Here is a 15342-nt window from a genome sequence, read left to right as displayed (position 1 = left end):
TTAATTTGCACAAACAACTTGTTTACAAAAATATCCATAATTTTGAAAAATGAAAAAATCATATTTAAGAAATAGTTGAAGGAAAGAAAAGAGTAGGATTTTGGTGTCTCTCCCACCTTCATTTATATGATTTGCCTCTTATTCTGTGATTTTGAAAGCTAGCACATTAACAGTGTTATGTTATAGGACAAATCATGGAGCCTGTGTGTCCTGAGAGTACTACAATGTCAAATCAACTCAATAAAGTAAAGTAAAGGTTGATAAGTCAATTGCCCTTTATTATTTATTCTTAAAGTCAGAGCTCAAACATCCTGGCAATGAAGCCTACCGTTATTCTCAGATCTGAAATAGATGATGCCTCCCTCAAAACAGCCAGAGCATCCTGCTCTACTCATCTCTGATGGCATTTATCACAATCTGTTAAATGTATTTATCCTACCCTGTCACATCTAAGTGTGTTACAGGCTTCTTCATGACTGGTACGTGTGCTAAAGAATTATGTTTTTAAACGAGTGCATGGATTTTCAACCACTTGTTTTGATATTCCATAAATTTGCTGCAAAGTCCACATGTTTCAGAAGAAAGGAAGAATTATCTTTTCTTTGTCTGGTGGGCAAACTTTTAGGGTGATGATCGCATGAAGCTTCCCAGTCCAAACGACAGCAAGTTCTTTCAGAATCTCTTGGATGAAGAGGATTTGGAAGACATGATGGATGCTGAGGAGTACCTGGTCCCTCAGGCTTTCAACATCCCACCTCCCATCTACACTTCCAGAGCAAGAATTGACTCAAATAGGGTAAGAAATAATCATCTACCACCTCCCATTTTGTTTCTGAGAAATGAAATCATGCAGAGGCCCCTGGGTGGATCAGTCGTTAAGTGTCTGCCTTTGGCTCAGGTCATGATCCCCGGGTCCTGGGATCAAGTGCTGCATTAGGCCCCCTGCTCATCAAGGAACCTGTTTTTCCCTTTCCCACACCCCCTGCTTAGGTTCCCTCTCTCTGTCGAATAAATAAATACAATCTTTAAAAAAATAAAAATAAAAATAAATAAATAAATAATAAAAAATAAAATCATGCAAATATATTTTAAGCCCTAGAATTACAAAATAATTATGCAGCTCATTTCAACAGGATTGCTAGATTAAAAACATACTCTATCAATGAAAGGCCATGTATAGTTAATTTTGCAATACAAGCATGGGTAATATGATAAGTACTCTGAAATATCTTTAGGATTTCAAGATGAGAAATGTTTTCTTTGTCTTATGTTAGTTAAACCTTAGTTTTTAAAAATCTACCAATTCACAAAAAATCAACCCATTCAAACTAATAAAACTGTGTGTTTATAAATAAATGAAAATTCTTAACAAGGTAGGCTCTCTTAAAAAAATGGTATGACCATAGTCAAGAGGTGATACAAGTATAACTCTTTCACTTAAGAGACTAAATATTCTCTGTCAATTTGAAGTATAAACAGAAAACTTCAATACTTTGGACTTTAACAATCATTTTGGGAAGACTGCTGAATCATTTCTAGAGGTAGATTGAAACTTCAAAGGCAACTTCTGAAAAGAATTTGCATTTAATATTAAATATTTAGCCCACTCTATATGAATACCATTCTTTTTCTGAAAATTGTCAATCCATAGTTCGGTTATTTTTAAAAATTCATTTATTATTCACTCAACATGTATTGAGTATGTCTGTATGCGAGACATTATTAGTTACTTGAGGTTCAAAGAATTTTGACAAAACTCCACCTTCAAGAAGTGCTCAGGTTCCTGCATTTAAGGACATTATCACAGCCAGTGAAACAAACTATTCATCTTGCCCATAAGCATGAGAAAACTTTCCACCTGCTGCTTACTTTCCAAAATAAAGTTGTTTGCCTTGTTTCAGATTCACAGCAATAATAAAGTAACACTCACCTGGTGCTTACTCTGAACCAACACATGTATACTAAGTCTCCGAATCCTTACAACAATTTCTTTCGGTTCTATTATCATCCTTTCCATCTGACAAATGAAGAAAACTTGTCACAGTTAAGGTATTTGACTGGTGTCATACAGTTCGCCAGTGGAATGGTAGGATTCCAATGCAGGCAGTCTGTCTCTACTGCACATACTATTGCTTCAAAGTTATTAGAACATGTTATCTTCATGATACAATGTTTTTCTTGACATCTACCTCACTGTTTGAGGCACCTGTTGCTTGGAAAATCCTCCAGGTGATTTTCTTATGAAATGCATTCCCCAACCTACTCCATACTTTTGTTCATTTGCCCCATTCAGAAGGGCTGATGTAGAAAGAGGCAAAAAACAAAAGAAAACACCTCAGTTTTTCTTTCCTATGAAAAATATGTCATTCCATCCCAATGGGGAGAAAATAACTAAAAGGTTTAAATATTAAGTCAATTGATAGTCATTGACATCAGTACTGTTTATAGGAAGGAACAAAGTCTTTCAGGTATATAAAGGAATAAGTTTTTTTTCCCATTTTATGCTTAGCAATGTGGCCAACTTGTAACTCTGGTATTTAAAACTTTATGTGACATATTAATTACTTTTATTAAAACAGACATTTCAGGGGCACCTGGGTGGCTCAGTTAGTTAAATGTCTGCCTTCAGCTCAGGTTACCATCCCAGGATCAAGTCCCACATTGGGCTCCTTGCTTAGCAGGGAGCCTGCTTCTCCCCCTGCTTGTTTGTGGGCTCTCTCTCTCTCTCACTCTCACAAATAAAAAACAAACAAACAAACAAACAAACAAACAAAGAGAGACATCTCAGAAAGTAGTTTTCTTTCCTTAATATGAAATGCTATAAAGGCCAACAGCTTGAATCTTTTGCTTTTATAAGGCTTCTCAGATTCCAACTCTGTTCATTTTAATTTAGGCTCAATGCAAAGAATTCTTAATAAAGGTTTGAATTAACTAAATGAAATTAGTGAGACAAAGTACAAGCCACCTGAGAAATTATTTGGCCTTTAGTCATCATTTCTTATTCCACATTATTATTTAAACAATGTTATCCGTAGATATCTTTTTAGTTTTTCAGGTCTTTGTTAAGGGAATTGTTCTTAAATACCATTTTATTTTCAGGCATTAAAAGGCCTTATTAATCACCTGTATTTTCCTGTTCTTTAAAAAAAAATCTAGTTTTATGTAGCTTCTATGGTAATTTCTAATTTGTGCAAATGCTGTTTTCCCTGTATAAAACTAAATTATATTATTTTATAGTTAGAAAATAAATTATTTCAACTTTAGGTTCTGTGCCAACCTATGTGGTAAGGGAATATCTTAGAGTGAATTTTAATCAAATGTTTCTTGAGCCTATCTGTTGAACCTTGAAACCAAAATTTTCAGTTTTTGAATATAGACTATTTTGCTAACTAACTGATAAGTTTTAGGTAATGCTCTTAACTGTCTTCCCAACTTCTTTCTTCATTTGTAAAATAAATACAATAAATAGTCAACTTCTGTGATTCTTAACTAATTTTCTTTTAAAAAGTTCCAGGCAACTACTTTTTCTTTTCTAGAATCACTCAAAGTTCATTTTTAGTTATTTCCTTGTCAATATCGTAAATAACTATGTTTTCTTATAAAGTTTTCCTTCTTTCTTTCTTTCTTTCTTTCTTTCTTTCTTTCTTTCTTTTTTTTAAGATTTTATTTATTTATTTGAGATAGACTGCACAAGCCCGTGTGTGAGCACAAGTGGGGGCAGGGCAGTGGGAGAGGGAGAAGCCAGTTCTTCACTGAGCAGGGAGCTGGACCTGGGGCTTGATCCCAGACGCAGAGGTCTGGACCTGAGCTAAAGCAGATGCCATCCAGGTGCCCCTCTTATAAGGTTTACTACACATTTTCTATAAAAAAAAAAAACAAAACAAAACACACACACACACACAAACAAACAAAAAAAACTGTTCCTTCAGTCACTACTTGACAAGGAAATTATTTCTGCTGATGTACTTTTATAGAAAATAAGATATGGAACTCATTTCTCCTATGGTGCTTTTGGTTATTTCAAATTCTGTATGTATTTTGATTCATTATAACTTTAAAGCAATGAGTCAATTAAAAATACAATGTTGACATTTATCCAGCAAATTGATAGATACAAATGCAAGTAATGCTAAAAAAAAAAGAACCAACTAATTTATAGTTGTTGTGTTATTATTGTTGTTATTGTTAGTGCCTTTTAATTGTATCTTAAATATCTTTATCACAAGAATATACCAAAAACTATTACTCTAGCATGACGTGAATGGGAAAGCTTGAGAAAATGTCGAATTTCTACAAACTTTAGTTCTGCACATCTGTGAAATGGGATTAAAAATAGTCTCAAAATATTGTGAAGATTAACTTTTTAGGATATCAAAATGTGTTCCCCATTGATGGATATGTAGTAGATACTCAGTAGTGTGCAAATAAATGAAGACCCACTAAAAGAGAAAGGTGAAGGCTCTTTATTCAGAGCTTGCTATATAGTAAGGGAGTTAGCCACTGCCACTTGTAATGTGCAAAGACTTAAAGGCAGGCAAAACAGTGGGAAAGCTTTATAGTGGAGAAAAGGGAAGTCTTCAAGTTTGCCTTGGTTCCAGGCTTTTGGTGTGGGGAAGGTGTAAGGGGGGTAATTAGAAGTGAGGCATTCAATGTGATTAGTTTGAGGTGGCTATTTGTCAGTCCCTGGTTTCTCCTAAATTGAAAGTGGTGACAATTTAGTGAAACTGTTAGTTATCAAGTCTTGACTGCTTTGCTTCAGTTATTATAGATGTTATTGTTTAGCTTCCTGGATTGCTGCTGGAGGTAACAATCTGACTTCCTGCAAGTCTGACGTAGAGCAGGTTGGCTTCCTAGGCTGTTTATTGTAGATATGATTTCCTAGTCAAGTTGCCGTAAGCTGGGAGTTAGACTTCTACTTTTATGTATGATCTGGCCTCTGTCCATTTGTGTATTCAGTTTGTAATAGGTTTTAGGTTCCATTGCTGCCTTCTTTCTCTCTTGATATATTTATTTAAGTACATAATGGCTGATACTTTCAATTAAATGCCTGCAATGGTTTTGAATTTTTATGTAGATATTTTTCTGTTAAAAATTTTTTGTCTCTCTTTTTTTTAATTACCCAGATTTGTATTTCTTTGGCATAGTGAGTTGTACACCAAATGCAGCAGCAATTAAGAAAAATAGCTAATAATTTGATGTGGCTAAAGATACATTAGCTTTAATGATATCGGAAATTTTTATTTAATTTAAAAGCTTCAGTGCATTTTTGTAGACAAGGCTTCAGTTGTTACAGGATCATTCAGTCATTGGTGATGAATAGTTTTAGAGATGCAGTGTTCTATGTCTTTCAAAACATATCAGCTAATTCTTAGTTATCCAGACCAGGTGAAGACAAAGGAATTATATCTGCTGCCCATTGGTGTAGAAGGCAACCCACAATAGATCTCTCCTTGCAATTTAAACCTTTCTCCACTTCTTTCACATCCTCTAAGAAATAACTATATTAACAGAACCGTTTTTTTCCTTCTTTTTTGTCCTTTCTTTCCTAGAATAGGTAAATAAATGAGTTGCAAAATAGGAAATGTAGGCAGAATAAATAAAGGATGAAGAAAATAAAGGATCTTAGTATCTCAAAAATGAGACCAGTTTCTAAATAATTAATTTAGGCTGAATATTTGGCTGCTCATAAAATGGGATTTCATATATTTTATTTTGTGCTACTATCACATTTCCCTCAGATTAAATTTTGTAACTTTGATAAAAGTATCCTAGAAAGGTTACCACACACATGGTAATTCCTCTTAAGATTTTTACCAATTCACCACACAAAATTAAATAGAAATACAAGAATACTTTGGTCTTCTCTATAGGTTTTATGATAGTGTGCTAAATGTGCTTCCTAATGATGTATATAAATTAGAAAAAATTCAAGCAAATAGATAATGTAGGAACAGTGATGTCATTTTTAATAATGACATTTTAAAATATAATTTTCAAATGTGTTTGTCTTTGCTGCCCAAAAAAATCAAAGCCACGATTTCTTATTTTTTGAAATAATGAAACTAATAATAGTTACATCAGCTTAAACTTATTGAGTGCTTTCTATGATCAAGGTACTATGCTAAGTGTTTTAAATTAACTATTTCACTTTTATTTCACTAAGTCCTATGAGGTAGACATTAATATTTGTCTCATTTTAAAAGTTAAGAAAATTGAATATAGAGAATTTAGATAACACAAATAATAAAAAGCAAATCTAGAAATTGAGTCCAGCTTTCCACAATCTCACATGGAGGCCATACCTAAAATAACAGTGGCTTGGGGGAAAGTTCCTGAAGTTGCTATTAAACTTCTTACGATGTATGAAACTAACACTTTTTATACATTTAATGGCAATTGGATAAAAGAAAGTAGGTAGGATGTCTGGAGTCTCACATCCTAGAACAAACTCTTTGGCATTACAGCCTTAACCCTATCATGTAACCAAATTCAGTTTCTTCACATCGGTGATGAGAAAATTGAACTAGATCACTGATAAGTTCCTTATAATTTTAAAAATTACCTTATTATTGAATGACTTTTTTGAACTAGTTATTATATTTTATACATTTATGTATCTTCTAGAGAATATTTAACTGGAAAATGGCCAAAACCATTTTGGGTTACCTCTACATACTTTTGTTCTTATGTGATTTAATACAGAAGAGAAAAACTCAAGGACACAGTGAAGGAAGCATCTCATAGCTAAATGATGTAGTGGGAGAATTTTGTGATGATATAACAAGGTTACTCTGGTAGCAATTTACCAAGGATCAATATCAGTTCTAACAACAGCTGCTTCTTGATGATAAATGATTGTAGTCTCAGGATATTGGTTTTACATTTCTTCCAAAATATGTCAAGGATTCCTGCATGGTATCCTTGATGTGATGCTTGGGATTTTTTTTGTTTTGTTTTTTTAAATCTATTAAGCCTAAAGAAGGAGCTCTTCCTACTGTGACATTTCATATCACTAGATACTTTTTGTTTCAAAGTTTTCTCCATCTACATAGTAATTTTTAAATTGTTCAAGTTATTATGGTGAAGGAATAGATGAATCAACACAGGAGCTAGGCACTGTGTTGGACGATGAGGGTACAAGAGTAGCAAATCCAAAGTCCTGCCTGAAAAGAGTTTGTATTCTAGTTGAGGAGATGATTTTTTGCAAACCATATGCCAAGTATTATAGGAAAAAGGCAAAGGAAAACAAATCAGCTTAAGTGTCTACAGAATGAGTTGTATTTGAGCTATATCATTATTAGAGAATGAGGGTGTAGCTTGCAACAGGAGTTTTGGTACTGCAGGTCTGAAATGGGTCAGAAGGAAAGCTAAACAATAAAACCAACCAACCAACCAACCAAACAAACAAACAAACAAAGCCCACATGAAAAAGGGCAAGGAGATGTCTTTTTGAGAATACTTTTAAAAATCTGTGTTTTTGTAATATTTCCATTTTGTACATGTTGAGAACTCTTTTATGTTATCAGAGGAGGTGGGGTGGGCTTCCTCCCAAATTTCCTATTTATCATTGTTAGGAAGGCTTGAAATATGATTTTGAAATCTCTTGATTCTCATTAAAATCATCCAATTCAAAACAAAATCCTTTCTTGACCTTCCTCGTAACAGCTCTCAAATGTCTCTTTTCTCTTTCTTTTGTCATAATTGCATTTCAAGCCCTCATAACTTTACAGAAATTACTAAGATGTCTCCCTAACAGACATCTGCATTTCTTTAAATGGGCTTTATTTCTAAATATAGTGTTTACATTGTACCCAATAAAAGACAATATTACTGAATATTTGAACCCTAATTCTTTTCTTTTTTTTTTGTTTTCATCGATTTAGATTATACCTATCATTTTTATCAATGAGATAAATCTGAATGATATATGTTATATAAGAACTCTCTTTATATGATATATAATCCTATTGTCAACAATGGTTGAAGGATTTTTGAACATTAATCCTGGGAAATTCCATTGGTCATTCCAGTTGACCAGTCTCTGAAATTTATTTTTTACTACCCTCTAGCTCACACACACAAAATTGCCCAGAGCTCTAAGCATTTTCCCACTGTTGATCTCTTTCAAAATACAGATCATGTTGGGGCTTTCTGTTTTAGTTTGGAGGTGTGAGTAGGTAGTTAATTTGTTTTAACATAGAGGTATCTTTCCTAATGCATTACAGATTTGTCTCTTTTTTTACTAAATGAGAATATAATGTCGAATTGCCTTTGCTTATTCTTCAAAGTTCTAAGCAATGACAGGGATATTAAAAATGGTTCTAAGATCTCTGATTTACCACTAATTTGAGAATATGCCTCACCCTCTCAAATGATAGTTTTTATACAGTAAAATATCAAGTGACCTTTTTGCGCAACGTTTTCTCTACCAGTGACTTCCTTAAAATCTGGATATATTATTTTATTACACTATTCTTTGTAAACTTTTCTTCTCTTTTTCTTTTCCCCATTGCTATCATTCTTTTATTTCTCACTGACTTCCTATGGGTTTTCATTGAATTTAGATCATGACATCCTGTTAAACATTATGTGAAACCCTTTATAGTACCTGCTCTAGATTCTTCATTTAAACTTATGTTAGAAATTACAAACAAAATCAAAGTATCTTTTAATTTCTCAAGTAAAAATTTTTAGACCTCTTTCTCTAATTCTAACTTCAGGTATCATAGAAATCACTTCTAGTAGATTTGGACTTTGGGAAGAACCTCTTTGTTGTAGCACATTATGATTTCCTCTACCGTTGTTTCTTTATTCTTTAGAGAATCTGCTTTTTCTGTTAGTGAATGATTGTATACCCTTCAAAATTTTTTCTTATAATAAATTTTAGTATTATTCTCTTTCTCTCCAATCTATAAACAAAGTCTAGTACTACATGTGTGTAAAACCTCGGTACCAATGCCTATAAATGTGTGCTTACAGATTTGATTGAAGTGGAATATTCCCTATGTCCTAGTAAATCGGAGTGATTTCTCCACTCCTGACACAGGCTAAAGTAGCATCAAGATATTTAGAACTTCCCAGCTCCAACCTTGATGAAGGAAAAGAGGTTGGCAGCACATACATACATACATAGCAATACATTATTTCGTGTACATTAAAGTCTGTGCTCCCACATACACAGAGACAGGAGCTCTCCTTATCATATCAACAAAATAATCTTCTTCCTATCATTTACCACTGCCTTTTCCTTCCTTTCTCCTATCTTATCTCCTTCTCTGGACACTTGTTTCAATGAGATTTTTCCTAGTTGAAATATAACCAGTAGAATAGAAATATAACCAGTGTAGTTTGTCCTTGACCCATGTAAAAAGATCAAATTAATATAGTAATTTGCAACACTCACATGTCCCGTTGTAATATGAGATGGATGCATAAGTAATTATAAACTCATGGAGTATCAGAGTGGAAGAGGTCTTACAGCCCTTCTAGCACAAACTCTCTCACTTTATAGATGTAGAAACCAATACTGAAACAGATAAAACCTATAATTCAGCATTCTTTACTTTCAAGGGAGCAGTGGGAAGCCATGTTCTAATCTCTCAAGTCTAAGTCTAACATTCAGTCCTCTCTTGGCTCTGTCTGGTTTTTTACTGGTCAAAACATGGAAATCTTCATTTTGACTTCAAGTCTAATGAGAGTTCGCATCAATTGGTTTAAAAGTCTCCTGCTGGGAGTGCAATGAGAAGCCAGAGACCCTGCTGCTGTTTTGCCTCTTCTGTTTATTCTTCTGTGAGACTCCCCATAATCAAGAGTTAATGGTTTAGGAGGGTCAAATGGAACTGACAGAGCCAAGAACAAATTAAAAGAATTAAGAAAAGAAAAAGAAACAGAAACAGGGAGAACAATGTTTGCATGGAGACTTAGTAATTACAGGCTTGAAACTAAAATGATCTTTACAAGTTTCACAAATGTTTCAAAATTTTCACATGCAGACCTAAATATAGCTACCATTTATTGACCACATATTTATGTGTCAGGTTCTACTCTGAGCTCTTTACACTTATATCCTTAATCTTCACAACAAAGGTAGGTGGAGAATACTACTGCTCACATTTTATGACAATAGAAACTTGAGGTGAAGTTGCAGTGTCTTTTTGTTGAGACTTCCAGCTTGAATGATCAAAAGTGAGATTTGAACCCAGATCTCTCTGGTCTACACTCTATGCTTTTAACTTCCAACCTTCATTTGGGGGAAGAACAGATGACATCAACATATCCAATAAATAATAATTAAACAAATTATGTTATAAGCCCAATAATTATTCAAAGGAAGATTGTTAAAAAATGGTACAGATTTCTCTCTCTCTCTCTCTATATATATATATATATATATATGGCAATCTTTATGAAAACTTTTTTACTCTAGCTTACAAAATAGTATTTCAAAAGTCCCCTCACCCCTCCTTGAATCTTCTGGGGACTCAAAGTCCATTATAAGCAGTATAATTATAAAAGCAGGGAGTCACTTCTGTTCTTGAAACATTCTCAAAAATAAGTAATAGCTGAAAAGGCTTTGAAGTTTACAAAGTGGACATATGTAGCATTTTATTTTCACACCAGAATCCCCATTTTGGAGTAAACAAAATTCCTGACCTAGTAAAATGACTTGGTGACTCAGTTAAGAGCTTGGTTACTCAAGAACCAAACTAGCGTCAGATCTTCAGACTCCAAAGTGAGTGACCTATCTATTAACTAGTGATTTTTCCTGAGAGGACTTGTATCACTGTAGCTTTTTACTGGTACAGGAGTTGGATACTGGCAAACAGGTTCCCACAACACCGAGACAACAGGGACCAGGGAAATGCTGTTTGTTTAAGGAGAGTCTGGCGTCGAAGAACATTTCAGTGATCTTTACGAAATTATTTTACACTTGAGCAATTGTCAGCTGGCGTAAGAAACCTTTGTGAACAATCAGAAGAGGCATTTTTCCTTCTTTGTTCAAATGTACTAAAGAAGAAAATCAGAGCTAGGAAAGAAACAAAGAGGAGGGAGGGGCAACTAGAAATGATACTTAGCTTTGGAATGTTAATGAATGTTTTATCTAAATCATTTAGATGGTTATTTTTTAGTATTATTACCACAAGATTCCTAGCTCTGCTCTACATTATTCGAAACATCTCATCAAGAAGCCTATTCTTTACTGTGCTAGACCTGGAGAGCTCAATTGTGAGTTTCTTTACCCTTCATACAATAGAATTGGGAGATTATCATCAACTTTCTATTCATATTTTGTGGAGGTTACTTAATTTATGTATATCTGTATTTATTTATTTATTTATTTTTACAAATCCATCTTTGTCTGCCGGAGCTCCCTGTTCAGGCCAGCCTGTTAACGATGATTGCTCCTGCAAAGGCTTGAGAGAGAGAGGTTCTATTTCATTCTCAATAAAGATTGATGGCATTTTGAGAGGTTCAGAATATCCTTTGATTACTCTGGGAAACGGAATGGAGAAGATGGTTGTGGATGGTGGGGGGCGGGCCTGCTCATCAGCTTCCCTTTGTGCACTTCCTGCCATTGAACGTACCCTCATCACAAGCATCTTGTGTTTCAGCCCCTTCCCTCGCTCACCTGCCCAGATGAAGAGTTCCCTTTTCCCGTTGAGAATTCTGACAGACCCGAGTGTTCTAAAGCAAGGCCGGTTTGTGCTCTGTAGTTTTCACTCAGACGCTGTAAATGAAAGGCTGTGGACTAGCCTCTCGTTACACGTGAGCAAAAGCTGAATCGAGAGATGGGTAGACACCGTGGGAAAAATTCCAGGTGTGATGGCTGCCCTTCTTATTGCAAAACGTTTTCTCCACTGTGATGACAAAAGTATTACAAGTCAGAGAGGGAAAGAGATGGGAAGTTTAATTCACAACTAATTCCAACAATAATCATACACTGTGGTTAGTAACATCCGTGCTTGTTTTCTGTCCCTGGAAGAAAATAATAATGTTTTAAAGTCTTAGTGTGTTGGATTATGTAAAACATACATAATTCAGATTCATTTGGAATCTGATATAGTCTCTTTTTAGTTAGAGGCAGTAGCACCTGTGGTGGCTGTGGTTGGACTGGATTGGATATTCTGGGTTGAAATGAATAGATTCATTCTTTTATTCCTAGTAATCCCATATATTTATAAGACTGTGAGATGATTTAAAAAAAATAAATGATAAGAAGTGATGCCCATTATTATGTGCCAGGTACCCTGTTGTCTAATATTTATTAGTTCTTTAAATCTCATGAAGACTCTGGGAGGTATTTACTATTATTACTGCCTATTTTGTACATGAGGAAACTGAGGCATGGCTATTAAATGACAAAACCAGGCAGCCTGAAGGAGGTAGGTGGGAGTCTGGGATAAGTGGGTGGTGGGCACTAAGGAGGTCACTTGATGTAATGAGCACTAGGTGTTATATGCAACTGATGAATCAGTAAATTCTGTCTCTGAAACTAATAATACATTATGTGTAAATCGAATTTAAATAAGGAATTTAAAAATAAATAAGTTTTTTAAAAAAATTAAAACCCAGGCAGCCTGGCTGCAGCATCTGGAGAGGCTGAGGTCTTCACCACCGTGATGCATCTCCTCTAACTCCACTTCTGACTTTTTTTTTTTTTTCTGTTTTATTATTGCTCTAAGTTCAGTACTCAGTATTTTAAAGATGAGATGAGTACAGGAGTAAAGAATTTTGACTTTTAAAATTTTTTTATCCTTAAATTCCTTATAAAGGTTAATGTTGATCTTTAAGGGGTTATCTGAATAGTCTTCGAGTAGTGCTTCCACGAATTCAGACAGACATTTTCATTCATCTCTGCCAAATAGGAGATTATTTCCAGCAAGTAGCAAAGACCAGCTGTTCATTCAATCATTTATTCTTGATGGAACATGAGTGAGTTATCTACTATGTATCCTAACCCTCATGATTACCTCCTACGGACACATCCAGCCCTGTCCTCAAAAAACTTACAGATAGGTAACTAGCCAATAAAATGCAATGAGAAAAAATGTTACAGTAGAGACAGAGAGTGCATAAGGAGTCATTTGAACAAACTGGTGTTTTTAAATGGGGAAAGTAACAAGGTCAGATTTTCTCCTAGTGGGAAATTCTGGCAGCTTTTGAAATGTGAACTAAAACAGATGGATTATCTGCTGAGGCAAAGGAGATAACATGTAAAGTTTCATGTGGGTGATTTTGTTGTTGTTGTTGTTTTTGTTTCTGTTTTTATTTTGTTAGTTTGTGTAAGTGATGGTTTTGGAATAGAATCAACAGGATTTGGGTATCAGTTGGATATTACAGAATGAGATAGAGAAATCAAGGTGACACCATTCTAATTGGAAAACTGAGAAGATGTTAACATTATTATTAGTGATTTAGAACACAGGATGTAGAATAAAGACATACAATTAATATCTTGGAATATAAATAGATAATGCTCTAAATCAAATGAAATTACATCTTCATTTGGAAGCCACCATTATTCATGATTCATGACATATTGTTATTCTTTTTATATTTTAAGATTTATTTGAGAGAGAGAGAGAGAGAGAGCTCACGAGCTGGTGAGGGGCAGAGGAAGAGGCAAAGAGAATCCTCAAGCAGATTCCCCACTAAGTATGGAGACTATTGTAGGGCTGGATCCCAGGACCCTGAGATCATGACCTGAGCCGAAACCAGTAGTTGGCCGTCTAACCAACTGAACCACCCAGGCACCCCAATATTGTTACTCTTTTAGAGAGGAGTTTCAGTGGTGTGGAGAGCAGAATACAATTATCTGAAGAGTAAAGGCAGGAAGTGAGAATTTCTTTGAAAAATTCTTCCATGTGAAGGAAAGAAAGGAGACAGAATGTGAAATTAGAGAGAAAGTGGTCTCTTCAGTAGGAGCAAGTCCTTTCAGACTTCACTTAGTCCCTTCTTTCTTTTTCCTAACAACAAAAATAATTCTTGCCAGGACTTTGTGAATTTGGTGGATTTGACTGAAGACAGAACCGGTGGGTAAGACTGAAGAAGGATCACATCTAGAGAAAAATCTTCTAACTTACCCTTTTCTCTACTCTTTGCCTTTCTCAGCTCTGTTTTCTCTCAGATTAACCTAGGCCTCTAAAATTTTCTTTTTGTGTTGTATAGTATAATCTTCTCTCTCTTATCTGAAAGTTTTGAACTCAGCTCTTGGTTGATTTACCTCCCACTTCAAACATTTCATGAAGTTTTTTTGGTAATTTTTCACAAATTAGTTAGTTGTCTCCCAAAAGATATTCAGACCAGTCATAATAACAAATAACAAATTTTCCACTTCATTTAATTTTGAGAGTAAACTGACTCACATAGAGCCAATTAGATTTTACTCTCCCTATTATATAGAGAGTAAGGTTGTCAGAGAGAGAACCGAGATGTGTTAGGGAGTTTAAAAAGATTGGCTAAGTCCTGAAGGAAATGTAGTAGTAAGGCATGTGAACAAAGACTAATGAGGTACCAGTAAATCTGAGGTCTCTCAGAGGTAGAAAACATGGCTTTTTATTTGTTTTTAATTAATTTATTTTTTTTAAAGATTTTATTTATTTATTTATTTGACAGACAGAGATCACAAGTAGGCAGAGAGGCAGGCAGAGAGAGAGGGGGAAGCAGGTTCCCCGCAGAGCAGAGAACCCATGTGGGGCTCGATCCCAGGACCCTGGAATCATGACCAGAGCCAAAGTCAGAGGCTTAACTCGCAGAGCCACTCAGGTGCCCCGAAAACATGGCTTTTTAGAAGCACCATTCTACTTGGATGAATGATTGTTCAGTCTTACCAAGAGATGAGCAATGGAGAGAAAAAGCATGTTTGAAATATCAAGGATTCAGAATTAGTAAGTAGCTACACCAAAATAATATGGAAACTGAAGGCTCTAAAGGTTATGTTGATGGTAAATGAAGTAATTAACCATCGGTACAAGTTCTTTAAAACAAACAAACAAAAAAATCTATCAGGGCACCTGGGTGGCTCAGTCGGTTAAGTCGATGCCTTCAGCTCAGGTCATGATCCCAGAATCCCGGGAATTTAGCCCTGCATCAGGCTCCCTGCTCACCAGAGAGTCTGCTTCTCCTTCTGCCCCTCACTCTTCTGTTGTGCTCTCTTTCACTCTCTCTCTCTCAAATAAATAAATACAATCTTTAAAAAATTAAAATAAAAAATAAATAAAAATAAATCTATCATCTATTATCTACCCAATTGTGGATAATTGTGTATGTAATGTGAACTGAATGTTATATAGTTTCTTTCTTTACATACATTCGTATTTAAAAAAAAGAATACTAACAAGA

The 15342-nt window shown here is 34.8% G+C and overlaps 1 protein-coding gene across 4 annotated transcripts in view; it reads left to right on the top strand.

Moving 5' to 3' along the window:
• ERBB4 (erb-b2 receptor tyrosine kinase 4) overlaps positions 1 to 15342 on the top strand; it is a 1157221-nt gene that overhangs the window by 1121529 nt on the left and 20350 nt on the right. For all 4 annotated transcript variants that reach the window (XM_047722028.1, XM_047722026.1, XM_047722029.1 and 1 more), the window contains exon 25: positions 626 to 796. In XM_047722028.1, the coding sequence (XP_047577984.1) occupies positions 626 to 796 (171 nt within the window). The remainder of the gene's footprint in view (positions 1 to 625; positions 797 to 15342) is intronic.

This window comes from Lutra lutra, chromosome 3 (genome assembly GCF_902655055.1).
Source record: "Lutra lutra chromosome 3, mLutLut1.2, whole genome shotgun sequence".
NCBI classification, from domain to species: Eukaryota; Metazoa; Chordata; class Mammalia; order Carnivora; family Mustelidae; genus Lutra; species Lutra lutra.
Note: the sequence above shows the minus strand (reverse complement) of the source record. Positions and strands in the feature narration are given on the sequence as shown.